The 20,960-nt window shown below is 37.7% G+C and overlaps 1 protein-coding gene and 1 pseudogene across 1 annotated transcript; both read left to right on the top strand.

Annotated features, from left to right (window-relative positions):
- Positions 1–2,694: 2,694 nt before the first annotated feature.
- Positions 2,695–18,014, top strand: LOC121755400 (annotated as a pseudogene).
- A 1,543-nt stretch (positions 18,015–19,557) lies between these two features.
- On the top strand, positions 19,558–20,518 carry LOC121755248. Its single transcript, XM_042150525.1, has 2 exons — positions 19,558–20,159; positions 20,238–20,518. The coding sequence occupies exons 1-2, from the start codon at positions 19,970–19,972 to the stop codon at positions 20,402–20,404; spliced, it is 357 nt and encodes a 118-aa protein (XP_042006459.1). The 5' UTR covers positions 19,558–19,969; the 3' UTR covers positions 20,405–20,518.
- Positions 20,519–20,960: the final 442 nt, after the last annotated feature.

Genomic DNA, 20,960 nt, shown 5'->3' with positions numbered 1-20,960 from the left:
CCAAAAATACCTTGTGAGAATTGAGCCTACTTGGTTCCTAAATGTGTGTTTTATCTCAAGCATGTCATATGTTTCTAGAACTTGCTCGCGATCTCCTTGAGTCTACATAGTGGTTATAGAGATAAGGGAGGACGTTAGGCCATCCTTGTTAGACAAATCCCACTTTTACCCGTTATCATGTTAATAATCCTTGTTAGCCCACTTTGAGCCGATAAACATTTCCTTTGACAATCCAAAGGGGTTGAATTTCTTGTGTGCTACATTTGAAAAATAAAAAAGAAATGAAAGTTTGAAGGTGGTGTTAGCAAATGAAAAACAAGCTTGTTGAAGTAGAAAAGAAAAATAAAAGAGAAAAGATTAGTGATAATACCATGCAAAGCATGGAGAGAAAGAAAAAAAAGAGGGAAGAGAAAAAGAAAAATAAAAGTAAAAAAAATAGTGAATAATGAGCATTTGCCCGCCCGGGCTTTTTCTAGGCGGAGAAATACCCGCCTGGGCGTTCTGATTGGAACTCACATCAAGAAACAGAGAGTTCGCCCGGTCGGGCGTTTTCCATCCTAAGAAACACCCGCCCAGGCGTTTTGAAGAGATTACGGGTTCCAGAGAGAACGCCCGCTCGGGCGTTTTGTTATTTGCATATCGCACGGTCGGGCGTTTTTGACAGATTCCATATTTTGCCCATTTTTCACTCCGAGTATAAAATGGTTCTCACACATTTTCGAACCCTAACTCCCACATTACCAAATTAATTATGATTTCAAGAGATTGAAGAGGATTTGAAGGCAAGGAGCTTTCCCATTCAAGAGATTGAAGGAAGAAGACTCTCCAACATCAATTCCACCTATAGGGAGTTCTTAGTTTCATTTCCATTATGTTTTCCTTTGTTTCCTTTGTTTTTCCTTTTGTTTTGTCTTTGAACATGAGTAGCTAGATCTTCTTTAGGGATTTGGTGAAGTTTGAATGGATTGTATGGATTGATTCTATGGTTGAATGCTTATCTATCTTATTTTGTTGGTTTTGTTGATTCTTGAGCTTTCATTATCTAATTGTTTAGCTACCAATTAGATACATCTTTTTGCCTAATTGTTGTCATTGAGAAATGCATGATTAGGATAGATGTGCAATCAACAACTTCGTGCAACCCATGTGATCGAGAGATGCATGTACTAGAGAGAGGGCTTGGGTCCGTATGTCTTAGGAGTCGACCTTAACTTGTAGGGAGAAGACTCCGACATTAGAGGCTGACCAACGTGTTAGATACACTCGAGAGAGGGTCTAACCAACCATCCCAACTTTCCCAACCACACTTGATGCCCAATAGATGAGCATGACCCGTAGATGACATCTTGATCCCTCCTAACGGATCCATTTTCCAATTTGTGTGAAAACCATCTTTTACTTGTTTTACTTAGTTAATTGTCTCTATTTGCTTGTTTGCTCTTTGTTCTTAGTTTAAGAAAACCCAAAAACACCTTTCCTTAGTATGTATAGTATTCAAAGTTGCATCGTAATACTGAAACTAGCTTTTAGTCTTCGAGGATCGATAATTTTAGCTTGCCACGTGCTACATATCCCGTACACTTGTGGGTGACGTTTTGATTGCAAAAATAGCATGAGTCAATACCCTCTCAAAATATGTTCTTTTTTTCCATTTAACAATCAATCAATAGGTAGAAGATGAGTTAACTGTAAGGTATGAGTATGTGTAACAATCCAATTTTAACAGTCAGAACACATTAGAGCGGCACATAACTCAACGACAGCAAATGTAAAAAGGTCATGATTGGTCCTATACATATGACCAAAATACGAATTTGGTCTATAACATTCACTTTTTGAAAAACATGTCCATAACAAATGAAATCATTGTCGAAGTGGTCCTTTTTTTATGGTTCCGTAAAAAAAACTAACGATCATGCCACTGTGCAATTAGCGTTGACCGTTAGGTCTTTTACGGAACCGTAAAAAAGGACTATTTTGGCAACATTTCATTTGTTATGGACCCATTTTTCAGGAAGTAAATTATTTGGTCTAGTTACTTGTTAGGTCTAGTTTGTGGACCCATTTAATTTGTTATGGACCCATTTCATCTGAACATTGACTTTGCTTTTAAATTTGTGGTGATTGGAGGCTGAATTATCGTAATGACTGCTGTTACTTGTTAGGTCTAGTTAATTGTGTAACGGATTAAGTTCGGGGGAATTGATGTATCAGATTGTGTAAAACAGGCCGTGTTTTGAAATTCTATCAGATTGTTATAGGATAATGCTAAGATTTCACCTGTTGTAATGTTCTATGTTAGTTAGATAAATTCTGCTGGGGATTTAGAATGAGCATAATAACTTTTCTGCAAGTTGTGCTACTAAGTTAAACAAAATAGCAGAAAGTTTAACTGGAAGATGTAGTAGTACAAGTCATTTCTTTTCAACTGACATGATAATGCTGTGTAAATGGAAGGTGTAACCGAGTGCTTAATCACAAAAATTTCTGTGGAGTGAGGTCCACATTTGTATTGGCCAGGATAGGTGTGGTCGCTTGAACTATGTAACTAGTGGGTTGTGAGAACTTTTGGCTCGATGATGTTGGTTGACCAGTTGCTAATACTAATAAATGGTGGTGTCCAATGAGCCTTATGTGTTGAACCTGTGTTGTCTTAGTCAACTTACATATATGTAAATGTAATATAACAGGGAATCTCGGTTGAGGTCAGGCAAGCAGCGGGCCTTCTACTGAAAAACAACCTTAGAAGTGCATTGAAAACCATGCCACATGCAAACCAACAATATATAAAGACGGAGTTGTTACCTTGTGTGACAGCAGCTGATAAACAAATTCGGTCTACTGCTGGGACCGTTATTAGTACTTTTGTACAGATTGGGGGAGTTGCTGAGTGGCCTGAATTGCTACATGCGCTTGTAAAGTGTTTAGATAGTAATGATGTCAATCACATGGAAGGTGCTATGGATGCTTTGTCTAAGGTATAATTCCATGATTTTTCTGGGTATTTATGAATTTCAGTGTCCTAGATTGTTGCCTTTGTTTCACTTTTATTTTTTAAATCATTTTTCTATATCATAAGTTCATTCTGCATTGTTGGATTATCTGAATAAGCACACTGTACCATTCTATATCATAAGTTCATTCTGCATTGTTGGATTATCTGAATAACACAAGATGTTTTGTTGGGATTTTCTTTCCTGACTTTTCATGCTGGTTTCCTTTGCCTGTTCTCAAATTATTCTTCTTGCGCAATGTTTGTAAGTCGTCCGATATATCGCGATATATCGCCTGTATCGGTAGGCCAAGGGTCGATACACACCCAAATGCGACTTAGGCGACTAACATTCGAGTCGTCCGATATATCGCGCGACTCGACCGATTAGTCGCCTGATCGAGTCGAGGACGACTTAATGGGCTTCACTCCAGATTGGGCCAGGCGGACAGGTAGGTGTCTATTCAGCCCATTAGGGTTTCTTTATACATCCCCCCACACGCCCCTCCCCACGTCCTCCTCCTCCAGAACTGCAGCCGCCGCCGACGCTCCCTCCACCTCCAGAAACTGAAGAACGCCGCCGCCTCTCCTGGACACGCCTCCGGCCTGCCTCATCCGCCGCCTCTCCTCATTCAGGATGAACTCTAGTTCCGGTAATGCTCCAGTTCCTCTTCCTCTCTTATGTCTCTCCTCTCTCGTCTATTATTTGAGTTCCTCAAGCGCTGCATCTGTTCTCTATTGTTATTTTTTAGAGCAACTTCAATTCTTGACTGTTCTGTGTTCTATTATGATTTGTTAGCAGTGTTGCATCTGTTCTTTTGACTCTTCATTTTCGCTGCATTTGATGTATTGTAGATGAAAATGCTACAGTCGAAGTGGTGTTCCCAAATGCAGCAGCTGCTGCTGAAGCCGATGCAGAGCTGACTGGAGGGTATGCTGCGTCCGATGAGCCAAATTCTGCTGCTGTTCCATCATCTGGGTCTGGTAATGTCACTCCTAATGAGAAGGACTTTGAATCCATAGTTGCTAGCACATTAGGAGTATATATTGCATATTTTACATGTGTAAAAGGGCAAGTCGCCCGATATATCGATATATATCGGTCTTGAGGGACCTGGACGACTTGTCTGGTGAGTCGCCCGACTTACTATCGATATATCGACTAAGTCGATATATCGGTCCTATGGCGACGCGGTTCGATTCACCGACTTAAAAACATTGTTCTTGCGGAGAAAGAAGAAAGAGCTGCTCATATATTTTTTAATTATTTTCTGTACAGTCTTTCTGTTGTCTTTGGCATTTCATTTTGGGATTGGGGACCTAAACCTTTTGACTCAATAACTTGTTTTCACTTCAATGCTCTGCAATTACGAATGCTCTAATATGTCTTTCAATTCAATGCAGATTTGTGAAGATGTTCCCCAAGTACTTGATTCTGATATTTCTGCATTATCTGAACGGCCCATTAATGCTTTTATTCCTAGATTCCTTCAGGTTTGCACGACATGCTTTTCTTGCTGCCCCTCCTTTCCTATGTCTACCAAAACATAACATATGATTATCGAGTTTCATATTTTTTTTGTAACTTGTGCATAAACAGCTATTCCAGTCACCACATGCTACACTACGAAAACTTGCCTTGGGTTCGGTGAATCAGTATGTTATGCTAATGCCTACTGTAAGTGCATCACAATTGGACTTGGAAACATTAGTTTCTTTATGTGTCTGTTTAGCTACTTTTTCAAATGTTATAAAAATCTGTTCTGATCAATCCACAGGTTCTACACGTGTCTATGGATAAATATTTGCAAGGTTTGTTTCTTCTTGCTAATGACCCAACTCCGGAGGTGCGGAAGCTGGTAAGTTCTTTAATTTTTTATATTTCTAAATTGTTGTGATTTGATGCCAATAACCAATGATCTGTGGATGTGTGCCAAAAGACGTATAAAAGTTGAACGGACATAGGTTATTCAAGTGTTATGTCACTTTTATGTTTTATATAATGTGTATAATTGTTTATGCATTCGTTTTAATTTAGCTGATGTGATCCGTCATTGCCTGCCTGTTGCATGTTTAAACTTTTGCAATTCATGTTCAAATGTATAGTCTTTCTTTTCTTGTGTGCCTATTCAAATTAACTGAACATAGGATTTGTTGAGGTAAAAAACCTTTTCTCTATTATACTATGCCAATATGGTTTGTTGGTAGGTCATACATTATTCTGAGGCTATCCAATTTTTAGGATATCTATTGAATAATTAGAGTTTTCCACACGCTTGACAGGTGTGTGCTGCATTTGTTCAGCTAATTGAAGTTCGTTCTGCTGCATTGGAGGTGTGTAATTCATTTGTAGATATTTCAATGCATATAAGTATTTACAGTTTCGAATATCCTCAATCATCCAATTCTTATTTGCTACTCCCTCCGTCCCATAAAAATAGTCTTCTTTTTCCATTTTGGTCTGTCTCACAAAAATAGCCCCTTTCTATTTTTGGTAAGTCTTTCTCTTATAAGGTGGGTCACATTCTCCACTGGCAATTCTTCAATCACTTTTTCTTTCTACATCTCTCCTACTTTACCAATTTCACGTTAAAACCCGTGCCGTCCCCAAAGTCCCTATTTTTATGGGACGGAGGGAGTATTACCTTGTTAATCTGACCTAATAATCTACTGATAAGACTGTGTTACTCACCGTAAATGTTTTTGCTGATGTTCCTGATACCATTTCAAACATATATTGCAGCCACATTTAAGGAACGTCACCGAGTATATGTTGGTAGTCAACAAAGACCAAGATGATGAAGTGGCTCTAGAGGCCTGTGAATTTTGGTAAATAGTTGCTCTCAACATATATTATACAGTACTGACCACTAAGAAATCGTGTATGCCTTAAAGTGATGTGCTTTGTGTGATTTTGATATATTACCTAGTTTCATTTTATTTTTGTGAAATATTGGGCTATTCAGTTAACAGCTCTATATCACAACTAAAGAATTCTGCAACTTCGATTAATGATTGCTGAATAAGACTTCTTTCTATGTGGTTGTTTTTCTCTCTTTCTTTCTTGTGGGGATTCTCTCTGGTGGCTGAAGTTTTAGTTAATAATTGGTTTTGAAGATTCTGAAGTTCAATTGAGTGATTGACTAAATATTTTACTTAAGTTTCCGGTATTATATCTGCTGCATGACAACATTATCTGTAGTGTTTAACGCATAGTAAATCACGTTAATGGTTTTAGCTATACCATTAACGTAATAATATTCTCATGCATATAAATACAGGAACTAGAGTCCTTCCATTTGTTTCCCATGCAGCTGCTATTTTTGATATTCCTTATTTTCCCTGTCTTTTGTCTCCTCTTAGGTTTGAACTCTTGGATGTTGAGATCTATCTTTGTAGTTAAGTAGCTAGCTTTCGCTTGACAGGTCTGCTTATTGTGAAGCTGAATTGCCTCCTGAAAACTTGCAAGAGTTTTTACCACGTCTTCTTCCAGTATGATTCTTGCTTGATTACAGTCCTCTCTATGACTATCTAATAACTTTACCAATATTTTTCGTTAATATGTTACCCTACTTGTACAGATTTTGCTTTCAAACATGGCGTATTCGGATGATGATGAATCTATTGTTGGGTTCATATTTTTTTTAATTGTCTCAACCCTCAATTTCACTGATTTATTGAAATTACTGCCGTTTGATTTCTCTTACTACTTTGTCCTTTTGCAGGAGGACGGATCTCTTCCAGATAGAGAGCAGGTTATATTGCAATCCTACCAGTTCATTTGGTCATAGTATTTTGATATGATACATGTCCCTCAGAAATTACTTAATGCAGGATCTGAAGCCTCGTTTTCACGCATCTCGCTTTCATGGATCGGAGGATGTGGAAGATGAGGTAATTATGATATTTCTTATTGGTTCTTTGGTTGTAGAGATTATGGACCACGGGGTAACTACCCATATTAACCTAGTAAGTCATCACATCTCTAGCAATACCTGCCTGACAGAAAAGCACCCCTGGTGTATGGAAATGCCATCCATTGCAATGAAGGCTAGCGGCTAGCCGCAGTATTAGTAATGAGAAGAGTTGGGAGCATCAGGACTGTGATGGACGAAGAAATTCTTTTTGGCCAGACTGGGTATAGATATTAGATCATCACCATTAAAAAGTGGAAACTCTTACTGAAGAGGCTGGTCTCCCACAACCGCAACAGTAGGTGAATGCATGAATTGTCTTGGAGAATCAGCTCTGGTGCCTTGTCCAGGCCTGCCATGTAGAACAGACAGGATAAGTTGCCCGAGACGATCGTTCCTGTTCAACTGATCGATTTTGCAGAGCTACTTTGTGGGGTGCAATCACAGCCTACGAATCCTTTATGTTGCGTGTTAGGACAATGAATGTGGTGAAAGGGCAAATCTGTCCAAATTGGTAACGTCAAAGGACAAAGTTAGATAAAAGAAGAAATGAATCAAAATAATGTGCTGAGCTTGAATGAACTTGAAGCAAAAGAAAGCATCTTCAGAGTGTAGCCTCCCAACAAATATGCAGTCTCAAAGTTCTATAAGATGATCACAAATGACTCCAACCCTATACCTAAATAAGAAGGAAACCAAAAATACAAACTTATGGCTTTGGCCTTCAAACACAGCCTGACACACCCGTGCTAGTCCAACTACTAACTAGTAAGACAACTATGGAAAATAAATGTGGAAATAACTCTAGGAGTGCTCATGTAATTGGCTCAAATCTGGGATTGCTATCATTTAGTACCAATAGACTGGAATTGGTTTGCTCACCCTTCTGCTCTAAACAATACTAATACAGATTCATTAGTACTGCATCATTTCTTCATATTTTTAACTGTTCCACTCTTCAAGTCTTTTTTTAAATGAGTACTTTCTTTGTTGTAATTTCAGGATGATGATATTGTAAATGTATGGAACTTACGTAAATGCAGTGCAGCTGCTCTGGACTTCCTGTCCAATGTGTTTGGAGATAGGATCTTGCCCACCTTGATGCCTATTGTGCAGGTGATGATTTTTGTTGATTGAACCATTCTTGTTTTGCTTTTTCTTCTTAGGGACTTTCCCTTTCATGATTTTATCATTGAGATTTTTTATTTTTAATTTATTTTTTAAAATTTTGTTTCAAATCCCGATGGAGTTTGCTAAACGTAATCCTTTGCTAAATAATGGTTATATATTGGAAAAGCTGCATTGCCCTGATTACTGGTCGTCCAAATGCATGTAGAGCTTCACACTTGTTTGACACATATGTTGGATACATATTACATGTCATGGAAAATAATTGACTAATTAAAGAGTAGGGTCATTGTAGTGTCAGCCTGTCAGGTGTGCATGATACGTTTTATGCTTGACTGATAAGATAAATATGGAAAATGTCACTGTTCAAGTTTGAAGGCGTTTTTATCGATATAGTACGATATTACTATATAACATATTAATTGAATGAAACTAAATAAGTTCATGAAGATCCAAAATATGTCAGTTACGTATTCGAGTTTCTGGACATGAAGGTTCGAAAAAAGTAATTAACCGTTAACAGGACACACAGGGAAGCTAATGGTGATAAAAATTGTGGTTGGCTTTCTTTGCAGGCAAAGTTGTCTGCTACTGGTGATGAAGCCTGGAAAGATAGGGAAGCTGCTGTTTTAGCCCTTGGTGCAATAGGCGAGGGATGTATTAACGGCCTGTATCCACATTTGTCTGAGGTAATTTTCAGTGACACACTTCTATATGTGTATTATGACTTGTTGGATTATCAATATGTTCTTTAATTTCTGTTCTCTTTATCCTGGGTTTAACATGCTCTTTGTTGCTGTTGTATTCGTCATGCTTTGTCTACCAAAGGTATTTGTTCTTTTGTTGACTTACATAAAGCTGCATTTGTTGGAGCCCCTCTTACAGTAGCTGAAAGCATATGCTGGATAGCACTTAAAGCCTGGGCAAGCTGCTTTCTTTATATTTTGTTTCATTTGCATTATGTTTCTTAAAATTCTATTTAATTGCATGCATGACTTTCCAATTCATCCATTGGTGAAAAGAGATCTAAACATATTTAATCTTTTAAAATTTTTAAATAATATATTAATTGATCCAGTATGTAAAAGCAAAGATATAAACAAAATTTGGGTGTTAGTGCACCCCCATCCGTGGGGCCATACCCCGTCGCCCCAGGCCCCGGATATACCTCATCGCCCCAGTGTCCCCCGTGCTCCTAACACCACTGGTGGTAATAGGTTGCTAGAACTGTGAGGGAAGAAAATAAGAGTACCGAGATTTATGTTTAGTAGAAATAATTTGCAATCTGCATCACGATCTTAGAAGAAAACTGGATGGGTTCAGCATTCTGGTTCACAGGTCTCATATGTACGTTATTACCATTCCCACACGGAGTTTAAATATCCAACACCCTTTGATTTGTAAGAGGAACTCCCTCCGTCCCTCTAAGTCATATTCCTTTTTGGGTTGTCACACTGTAGCTGAGTCGATTCCTTTTTTGGCGAAAAGCAACAACTTTTCTTCTCTCTTACTTTACTCTCTCTTCATCTCTCTACCTTTTTCATTTCCTACTTTATTATTCATTTACTTAACCCATTTAACACAACTTTTCTTAAATCTCGTGCCGAAAAGAAACGCCTCTACTACAGAGGGACGGAGGGAGTATTTGGGATGTGAGGCATAACAAAAGTACTGTTTTGAATGGAAGTCAAGCCCCTTTGATTCTTAAGAGTATAATTTCATTTTATCAGGATTAGTTGGTTAGGATATCTTACATTTAGTTAGCTATAGAATCTAATTAATCTCAAATGGTATTCTGGTATATCCAATCTCACACTGAAAGGGTTCTTAATTGCCGTGTGGACAGTGTTTTACTTCTATATTTGAAAGTCTACTTTTTTTAATCCACCTTGTAATTTCAATTATACCCTCCTCGTCCTCCTGTCATGCCAATTTCAGTGCAAGCTGGCTATCTGTCTATTTCCTCATGTGATAAAAGCTCTTGCCTGATCGGTCTTTAATACTCCCTCTGTCCCAAGATAAGCGAAGCACTTCTTTTGGGCACGGGATTTAAGGAATTGGTATTTAAATAAGTTAGAGTGGAGAGGGAAAAGTATGAGAGAGGGGTGAAGAGAGAATAAAGTAGTCGGGGAATAAAGTAAGACCGATGATTTTTTGCTAAAAATGGAAATGGCTCACTTATAGTGGGACATCCCAAAAATGAATACGACTCGCTTATCTTGGGACGGAGGGAGTATGTATTATCATCCTGGTTGGTTGTATTGCTACTTGGAGCGGATTCCTCTAATGTGTTTTTGGTTCATCAGTTTGCTCTATTCAGAAGTTCAATCTAGATTATTATACTTTTGTAGCTTTTCGTGATCTGATTTTCTGGGATTCATGTGTGTTATATTCTTTTGCAGATTATTGCATTTCTTGTTCCTCTCTTAGATGACAAGTATCCTCTGATAAGGAGCATCTCTTGTTGGACACTATCACGGTTCAGCAAATATATTGTTCAGGTAATTTAATGTAATTCCTTTCCTTCCACTTGCAGTTAAGAAGAATCTTTGAGTTGGTGTGCTTTCATATTTGGGGAAATCTGTCTCATTTTCCCGGACTGGACAGTCTTTTGGGTATTTCTATTTTAATTGGGCAAAGATATTGCCACTTGAGGATTTCCACTTTGCTCATCTAATCGCACACCCATGCAATTAACATACTTCAGCCTTCTGTTACAGAATTACAGTCGATTGGCTCCAGATTAGCAGTGGTCTATTGTTTTTTAGCCTGTTTTCTTGATTTTTGTTTCGTCTTTATTGTTCCTATGCTCACTTGGTGTCCGTGATGAGATTGTTGAGTTGACATTCACCCCCTCCTTCCTTTCATTGTTGTAGGGAGCTCATCGGGAAGGTCATGATCAGTTTGAGAAAGTTTTGATGGGTTTACTACGAAGATTAGTGGATGACAATAAGAGGGTTCAAGAAGCTGCTTGTTCGGCATTTGCAACACTTGAAGAGGTTTCTTCTTCCTACCTTTGTCTTTCAAGAAGCTTTTAGTAAATGGATTCATATTATGGGTCTTATTGATTCATATACTGTTATTTCTTTCTTCATTTAATGTTTTTTCTTTTGTATTTGCAGGAAGCTGCAGAAGAGTTGGTACCACGATTGGACATCATTCTGCAACACTTAATGTGGGCCTTTGGGAAATATCAGGTACGTTTGTGTTCCTCTTCTAAATTCTCTTTATCCCTGCTATGCGGTTAGAAGCTTCAGAACTTATTAATCAAAACATGTGTAACTTTCCCACTGCGCATTTTGCTCCCTTTTCTACTTTCTTTCTTCTTGTGTTTTTTCACAAGCCTCTTTGTTTACAGAGAAGGAATCTCAGAATTGTATATGATGCTCTGGGAACATTAGCTGATGCTGTTGGTGGCGAACTGAATCAGGTCTACACTGTTCATGATTGCACACTTCAATTGTGTTATTATTTCTGTCTGAATGTCTTTGGTCATCACCATTTTGGGAGAATAATTTGTTCTAAACATATTTTTGGTAATTTACTATAGTATGTTTTGTTCAACGATATTGGTTTTCTATATACTCCCTCTTTCTCAAAGTAGATGTCAACTTTTCTTTTTAGTTTGTCTCATGAAAGATGTCACATTTCCTTTTTTTTGGAAAAAAGTCCTCTCTCACACAAAACAATATCTCCTAAAATCTCGTGCCATCACCCAAGTGTGACATCTATTATGGGATGGAGGGAGTATTCTACATGTCTAGTCTTTCCCCTTGTTCAGCATTAAAGGACAAAAATTGTTTATTTATTGCAGCCTAAATACCTTGAAATGTTAATGCCCCCATTGATTACAAAGTGGCAGCAGCTTTCAGACTCTGACAAAGATCTTTTCCCACTCCTTGAATGCTTTAGATCAATAGCACAGGTAAATTGTAGTCTCTTTGCAACAATATGTTTGAATATTTTCACTTGTTGCTGTGCAAATAGGGCAAACTATATGAGTTGAATGTTGTGAATATATCTGACACAAGATAGTGGAAGAGAAACTGAGTAGCATGGTCTCTTTCAGGCACTGGGTACTGGATTTTCGCAGTTTGCTCAACCAGTGTATCAGAGGTGCATAAGCATCATCCAGGCTCAACAACTGGCCAAGGTTTGAATTAGTATTCTAGCTGTTTACTGAGTTATTATCTCAAGTATCTTCTTACTTAGTAAGTTAGTATTTACTTGAATTGTAGCCTGATTCTGTTGTTGTGGTTTGGTTAGATTTGTTACTTCTTTCTGCTTTATTTTTTTTATGCATGAGATCGAACTTAAAGAAATCATCTGTAGAGCCTAAGGGATTAAGCTATTTGGTTCTTTCACTTTAAAAATGTTCAAATGTATTAGTTAGAATGTGCCTGATGCATTTCAGTTTATAGAATGGATACCCTGGATCAACTTGACTTTTTTACATTTAATTAATTTTCCCCATAATCTCTTGATACTTTTAGGTTATTGGATTTTTTTAACTCGTATTTCTTCTTGCTATGAAATACACTAAGAATTGCATGTCTCCATTCAGGCTGATCCTGTTTCAGCTGGCACACCATATGAAAAGAGTTCATAGTTTGCTCTTTGGATCTTCTCTCAGGACTTACTGAGGGTCTTGGTCCTGGCATACAGAGTTTGGTAATTTTTTTTCCTCGATAATGTCTAATGTTGTGATTCAGCACCATATATTCATCTTGTTTTGCAAATTTGTTCTTGGAGAAATCTTCTTTGTGGGGCGCCCGTTGCACTGGACTACTATATTTGGTCATGTTGGTTCCCTATATAGTTGGAGGAACTTTGAATGTTAAAATGGGAGAGAACCTATGGTGTTAGTGATACTATGTGATGTTAGTGATCAGTGTTATATTCTTCCCATTGATTTCTTATTGCATAAGCATTTTACTGAACAGTAACTACATTGAGTAGTTCTTTGTTCACTCTGTGATACTGCTGGAAAACTTTGGCTCTTAATTGCTAAGTAACAAGTTCTGGATGCAACTTTGGAAATAGCATAAAATTATGTTTATGAGTTCATTCCATCTGTGTTCTTGTATATTTTATTTTTTGGGTCTCAAAATTTCCTATTACTATCATTTTTACTCTGTTTTTATCACTAAGGTTTCACATACTAATTTACGAGTTTTGCTGCTGCAATGCTGTGTGGATGATGCCTATGATGTCAGACAAAGTGCTTTTGCGCTGCTGGGGGACCTTGCTAGAGTAAGTTTAGAAAGATTCATTTTTTGCTTTGGTCCAACTAGTTACCCTAGCTGGGGCATCCTTTCAACAGGGTTTTCTTTGATGATGTGATTAGGTCTGTCCAGTTCATTTACATCCAAGATTAGCTGAGTTCCTTGATGTTTCTGCTAAGCAATTGGTAAGTAGAATCATTGGCTTGTGTTTTATTAGATCTTCCTTCCTAATGGTTCAGTTACCTTTCACTCTCAGCAGAACCTCCCAAAGCTGAAGGAAACAGTATCTGTTGCCAACAATGCTTGCTGGGCAATTGGTGAACTAGCAATAAAGGTATCATCCTTCTTGCCTGGTGTCAAGCCTTATAATCCCTGAATTGTTAGAAATTGACAAATGTGAATAATCTGATGTATGATGCAGAATCTCTTAATTTATTCATGAACATTTCCTGGATGTCATATGCTTATGCTGTCAGATAAAAGAAGTAATTGTGAAATGACATGATAATAACGCTAAATGATTGCTGATAACTATTGACAGCAAGTTGATCCATGAATGAAGCCTTCCAGTGCAACACTTTGCTATTCAATAGGAAGTACTTCCGCTAGCATGTATCTGCTTGTACAAATTATTTGAACTTACTCTGCGTTCATATAGGTCATTGACCTTCTGATTGTAACTTTCCCTGCTATGCATTTGTTGTTCTTCAGTGTTCCTCTAGTTTTTATTACTCATTGTCTTTGCGTGCAAAACTTGTTCTTAACAATTCACCCTGAATAGCAAACGGGAGTCTATTATCTTAATAGCAGAAATAATTCTCTCCTTGTATGTTAAATGAGGTTTGACATTTGTTGGTTGAAAATTTAAATGTCAGGTTCGCAAAGAGATATCTCCAGTAGTTCTGACTGTGGTATCAGCTTTGGTCCTAATACTTCAACATCCTGAGGTAACCACCCATCCTGGATTCTTTCTTTTGTTGGACTTCTAATATGTGTGCTTTAAATTTTACTCTGCCTTCAGTGTGTGGGTGGCTTTACATTCTATTGCTTGAATGGAATTGAGATTATGATTTATATTAAAATGAATCCTATCAGGTAGTTCATGCTTCCTCTTCAATTATGGGCAATTTTCCATCATACCTTAACCTACTAAATCAACTTCTCACCTAATCTGTCAAGTGTTCTTGCATTGTTGCTCTAACTTGGGAACAAGATCTAATTTCTGTGTCTGCATTTCGAATGATTTAGAAGACCGAGACTTGGTTCTAGGCTTTGCTTTATATGTGGCATATGGCTTGGAATCCATTGAATGATTTAGCAGACTAATACTAGATGCTTAATATTGTTTACAAAGTAGCTCATCACAGAAGAATGTGGCGCACAACTGCCACAGTAATAGGAAACACACACCTTTCATGATTATGATATCAAAACTATGTTTGTCTCTGTACTTCCAATTTGTCGTATAATTGTATTTCGTTTTGACTTTTGTGATCCACACATAAGAGACTCCAAAGTATCCTCAAGTTGATTGGCCAGCGTTTACAGTTTTAGTGCCCTGCAAATTGCAATCAGTATGGTTAAACTTGTCTAATTCTTTTCTCATGCTGCTTATGCTGATATTTCAGGGCCTCAATAAATCACTCATTGAAAATGCAGCCATTACACTTGGAAGGCTTGCATGGGTTTGCCCAGAACTTGTCTCACCACACATGGAGCATTTCATGCAGTCATGGTGTATTGCTTTGTCCATGTAAGTTCTCTTTATCTATTACTTATTATCTTTTTATTGGCATTTCAATTTTCATAAAAAATTGAGACTTGTTAGGTGATTCTTAATATGTATTAAGAGTAGCTAAGGGTTAAGTTTATTGCATCTAATGCATTACAAGAGAAGGTGGCATAAAGGCCAATTGCGTATTTCAAGATGGGAGTTTGAACATTAATCACTGGAAAAGTGCAGGGAATGCATCTCCTTGGGGTTTTTCTATTTTTGTTCTAGAACAAGACTTAGGTTCCTCGTTTGTACTAGACTTTTTTTTTGTTCCGGATTTGGGAGAGACGCATGACCCTCATGCGTCTCTGTTAAATGAAACGCATGAGGATTATGCGTCTTTTATAGAGACGCATGAGAGACATGCGTTTTTTGATTTTTTTTTATTTTTTTTGAACGACGCATGACCCTCATGCGTCTTAGAGAAATGATTGTGTCTCTAAATACATACATTACATCTATACGCCACTGAAATGATTGCTATCTGAGAGAAATTGTATCAATACTACTATACTAGGCTATTAGCAGCTTTATTAGGTAGTGAGGCTAGTAGCAGCTTTATGCACATATCTTAATCATAACTTTATATGCACTTAATAAATATTTGTTTGCTACTAGTTGCTAGATTAAATTTTTTTTTTTTTAAATTTTCATGTTAACTCACATTTTTATCGACAAAATTTACTATGAACAACTAAAATGTTAATCTCGAATAATTTAGTTGCAACAAAATGCAAATTATAAATTAAAAAGATCATTATTTATTAATGGTAATGTGAATTTTAAATCGATAAAAAAACAATCCTAATGATACTTGGTATTTGATTTTTAAAATTTTTGGATTTTTGATATTAGACTTTGAGATATGTATAATTTTGGATTTTTCGGAATTTTGAATTTTCAGATTTGGGATTTTCGAATAGTGAAAATCGAAAGAGAAATGCTTACTTATAATTTTGGATTAAAAAAAACATTAGATAAAAATAGTGAGGTGTACAAAGTGTGAGATTTTGTTCTGACAAAACAGACCTGAAAGACAGCAAGGTTGAGAACTCTATTCGCACAGCACACGTACGAGTCTGCACAGCTGTATGCAGAGGAGATGTATGTATTTAGAGACGCATGATTCTCATGTGTCTCTCCCTGCGTCGTTCAAAAAAAATTGAAAAAAATGAGAGACGCATGTCTCTCATGCGTCTCTATAAAAGACGCATAATTCTCATGCGTTTCATTTAAAAGAGACGCATGAGGGTCATGCGTCTCTCCCAAATCCGGAACAAAAAAAAGTCTAGTACAAACGAGGAACTAAGTCTTGTTCTAGAACAAAAATAGAAAAAACCCGCATCTCCTTTCATGCCTGGCACACCTTTTTACGGCGCACAGTTTTAAATTGAAATACTCGTCTGTCTCTCCAGAACTAAGCAGGAAAAAAATTGTTGAATTTTTAGATCTGTCTCAGGATGATGCCAGTTTTCTCCATTTTGATGTTAGTTAAAACTTTTTTCCCTGGAATAATATTAGGATACGAGATGAGATAGAGAAGGAAGATGCTTTCAGAGGTTTATGTGCAATGGTAAGAGGTTTATGCTCTCATGTTGCCCTTGGTATTCAGATAGTGACTTCCTTTATAGCATGATTTCACAACATGATATCAATGGGTTTCAGGTTAGAGAAAATCCATCCGGGGCCTTAAATTCTCTTCTCTTTATGTGCAAGGCAATTGCAAGTTGGCATGTAAGTGAAGCATCACTAATTTCTTTGTGTGGAATATGCAACATGTCCCTTTTCTTATTTATGTTATGCTATGTTCCCAGGAAATAAAGAGTGAGGACCTACACAATGAAGTCTGCCAGGTGTTGCATGGGTATAAACAAGTAAGTAACAATTGTATTAATATTTTCAATACCTATCCTACGATATTTTTCTTTCTTTTGGTTGAATAATTGCCATGCTGTATTCATCAGAAGATATTGATATGTAAATCTATTTTTGAAATTAAAAACATTACAAGGATTGTATCACTGACAAACTGATAAGGGTTAGGTCCAAACTGAAGACTGACGACTTGTCTTGTCATAATATGGAGATATTATTGCATGACCCTCAACGCAAATGGTTGGAAAAAATGATGCGAATAGCCTGCATCAATTTTGGAAAACAATCAAGAAATTGAATTTGTGCTCTTTAGTCAATTATACTGCTAGTCAGGAGAATTTGGACAGTATCCATGCCCGGATAGAAGATGTGCTTGATAATTCTTCTGTGCTAAATCCTAACTTAGAAAGTGCAAATGATCGATGAATCACTGATTACTTGAAATGTTGTCAGATGCTCAAGGATGGAGCATGGGAACAATGCATGTCTGCTTTGGAGCCACCTGTGAAGGACAAGCTGCAAAAATATCAACTGCAATGATCCCCGTGGTGGAGGGTATTCTTTGTATGCCTTCATGCAAGATTCGCCAAGTCATCGTCTTCTGGTCTTCTCTTTCTTGTCATTGACTCAAATATGTTCTGATTATTGGAGGCATTTTCTGCTGGGGATCTATTAAGGCGATGATTTCTTGTTGGACCTTGAAGTTTATCACGCGTACAGTATCGCCATTATCATTGGGAAATTGGTTTGTGCTTATTTGAACTTCGTACTCGTCTTGCAGGGCGGGATATAGAAGAAGCGGTAGGTCTGAATTTTGATTCAGATTTTTTTGTTGACATATTGGGTCATGGAGTTGTGAAAGTCTTTGTTTGAGGGTTGTAGTGGGAAGAAATCCAGTCCACAAGTTTTGTTAGGATGGTGTCGATGCGTTGTTAGGATATGTTGATTCTGTAATTTGTTTGTAGGCAGAGAAATTCATGTTTCTCGTATAGATGATGACAACTCACACAGAAAATAAAATGTACCATAGCCTTTTGAGTGATGATTTGATAGGGAAATTATGTGTTTGCTTTAAATTTTTAATGTTGTAGTATCATTTTGGGTAACCCAGTTTTTGACCATGAATGTCTATTTGGTTTTGTAATGCCAAGGAAGGATTTCGATGGAACCATTAGAGATGCTTAAGGTTCCTTGAACCGGCGGTTAACTGTGAACAAGAACCTCAAGAAAAAATTCAACCAGAACTGTAAGTTTTAAGGATGTGGGCGGTTCTCGCTTAGAAAAATTGTAACCGGGAACCACTTATGAACTGCCGGTTCCAAACCTCAAGACCACAAAAATCATTTGATTTAAATATACATACACAATTTGTAATTTATCTTTATTCATTAAATATATTATTTAAACTCTAAGGGGGTGTTTGGTAAGGCTAGATAACATAAGATAGTTAAGTTATAACCCATAAATGGGCATTTGGTAGCTTAGATAAATTATAAGTGCGGCCCGTATTAAATACTTGACCCAATCAACACAAAATAGCTATTAATAAGTAGAAAAGGGGTGATTGTGTATCTATCTCTTCAAATTTATGCTCTCTGACTTTAATAGTCATTCCTCAAATTTTGATTAGATCGTTCCTCTCTCTTATCCCCCTTCTGTTACTTGATAAATAAATAAATGCATACAGATAGTCTATTCCCCCTCTCTCTACTGCTACTCCCCTCTCTCTCCCTCCCTCCTGCTATTATCCCCCATCTACAGCTATTCCCCCCACCCCTCTAATCACAATAGTTTGCTATTGTTAAATTTTTCCTTATGCTAAACTCATTAACAACTGGGTATTGGTTAGTCAGCTAACACAAAACTATGGAGATTGGGTGAATGCTACTAATAACAGGTTAAAGGCCATTTACATTGCTTAAGCTACTTTCAAATGTCATTGTAGACGCTTAATAGGCCTAGATGGGTGTCATCTGGAGGGGCAAGCCAAGTGAACACTTCTGACAGCCATCGGAGATGGATTGGATCCGAATGAGCAGATTTTTCTGATAGCTTTTGCCATTGTTCACATTGAAAATACTGACACATGGAATTGGTTCCTCGGGCTGTTGGTGCAAGATCTGGAAATTATGGATTCTTCCAAGTGGACTTTCATCTCGGACAGACAAAGGTACATTTATGCTAACTGTTATGCTTAAAGTTCCTAAGTTCCTACTGTTAATAGATTTTTTTGTTAATATAAGGGGCTAATCAATGCAATGAGAAACTGTTGGCCGCATGCTGAACACCGGATGCGTGTTTGGCATATGCATAGAAATTTCAAGAAATTGTTTCCTTCAACCAATTTGAAGGACATGATTTGGGAGGTATCTCTAGCAACTAACATTTATGGCTTCTAGAAGGCTATGAATGAATTGAAGGAGGAGAATGAGGATGCATACAAGTGGTTGGCAGATCATACAACTAAGGAGAATTGGAGTCGGGCCTTCTTTGGGTTTGAAGCAAAATGTGACATCCTTGTCAATAACACATTTAAATGTTACAACAAGGTGTTACTATTTGCTCGGGAGAAGCCGTTGTATGGGACTCTAGAGTGTATTCGCATGTATCTTATGGATAGGTTTACTATGAGGAGGAAGATGGGGGTAAGATTGGAAGATGCATTTGGGCCGAAAATCAGAAAGAAGTTGAGAAGACAAAGGAGAAGATTGGAGAATGCATGGTGAGGGAGGCCGGGGAGTGGATTTATTAAGTCAATACCAAGTGGAATGAGCAATTTTTTGTGGATCTGCGGGACCAGACATGCAACTGCAGACGATGGATGTTGACGTGATTACTGTGTCAACATGCCATTGCCGCGATTGAGATGACTTCAGAGAATGTTGACAACTTTGTTGCAAAGGAAACCTTCCAGCGGGCGTATGAGGCTATCATCTACCCGGTCCAAGGACCGTAGCTATGGACGAAGACGGCCCACTCGGACGCTGTTCCACCCGAGATGACCAAGCTGCCGGAACGTCCGAAGGGAGCGAGACAAATGAGCGTGTAAGAGGCACGAGAAATGACCAAAGAGAAAGCTCGGGCAACCCAGATACTGCAAGTTAGGGATGACATTGATGGAGGACAAAAGATATCACGGAAAGGGTTGATGATGGATTACAAATGTCATCTTTGTGGTGTAGTCGGTCACAACAGAAGAAGATGCCCCGAACGTCTGCCAGCAGCTCCGAGCAGCCTAAAACGCATGAAAGGTATACTTGTCTTCCATGTTATATCCCAAGTACAAACATAAACCTTACTAATGTTGGTTGTTAATAAACTATATGTAGGTAAGAAGTGGCAGCGAGGCGAAGAGAAACAAAAATGCACATTGTGTCATCAACCTGGTAACAATAGGGTACGGTGCCAAACTGTTGTTGCAGATATGTTTGTGGATCAGGTCTCCTCGGTTGTGGGTGATAGCCAAGCTACTTCATCAACTGCGAAGAAGAAGTAAAAATGTTGTGATGTGTTTCTTTATACAAAACAATTGTGTTACCCCCTCAAAATTCTTGTGTTACCACCTGACTTTGGTTGATTTTGGTTGTTTTTTGTTTTTAGTGCCTGCTTATTGTAGGTTGTGGTGGTTTCACTTTATACACTGTTGTGCTTGTATTAAGTTAGTTCTCATCTTGCTTAGTGTATGTTGATTATGGAGAGATTGCGATGAAATGGAAGTGATGAGATTTATTCTGTAGTCACAGCTCTTTACTTTTTTCCTCTCTAGTAATGTGCATTAATCATTGTATGGATGTTTGGTGTATGCAAACTATTCTTAAGTGGCTGTGATGATCTCCCCCTCTCCCTTTCTCTTTCTGCCTCTTTTATTTTTATTCATCTAGTTCTGCAAAGTTGCATGTTTGGTGTATGTTGTATTTGAAGAGATTGAGATGAATTGGAAGTGATAATGTGAAATAACTAATCACCAAGATTTGAACGTGCGATCGAAGATAAAGACTGAAAAGAAATGACAACGCATACACGTGGTTCGGCCAAAATCAGCCTATGTCCAC

Source organism: Salvia splendens, chromosome 11 (genome assembly GCF_004379255.2).
Source record: "Salvia splendens isolate huo1 chromosome 11, SspV2, whole genome shotgun sequence".
NCBI lineage: Eukaryota > Viridiplantae > Streptophyta > Magnoliopsida > Lamiales > Lamiaceae > Salvia > Salvia splendens.
Note: the sequence above shows the minus strand (reverse complement) of the source record. Positions and strands in the feature narration are given on the sequence as shown.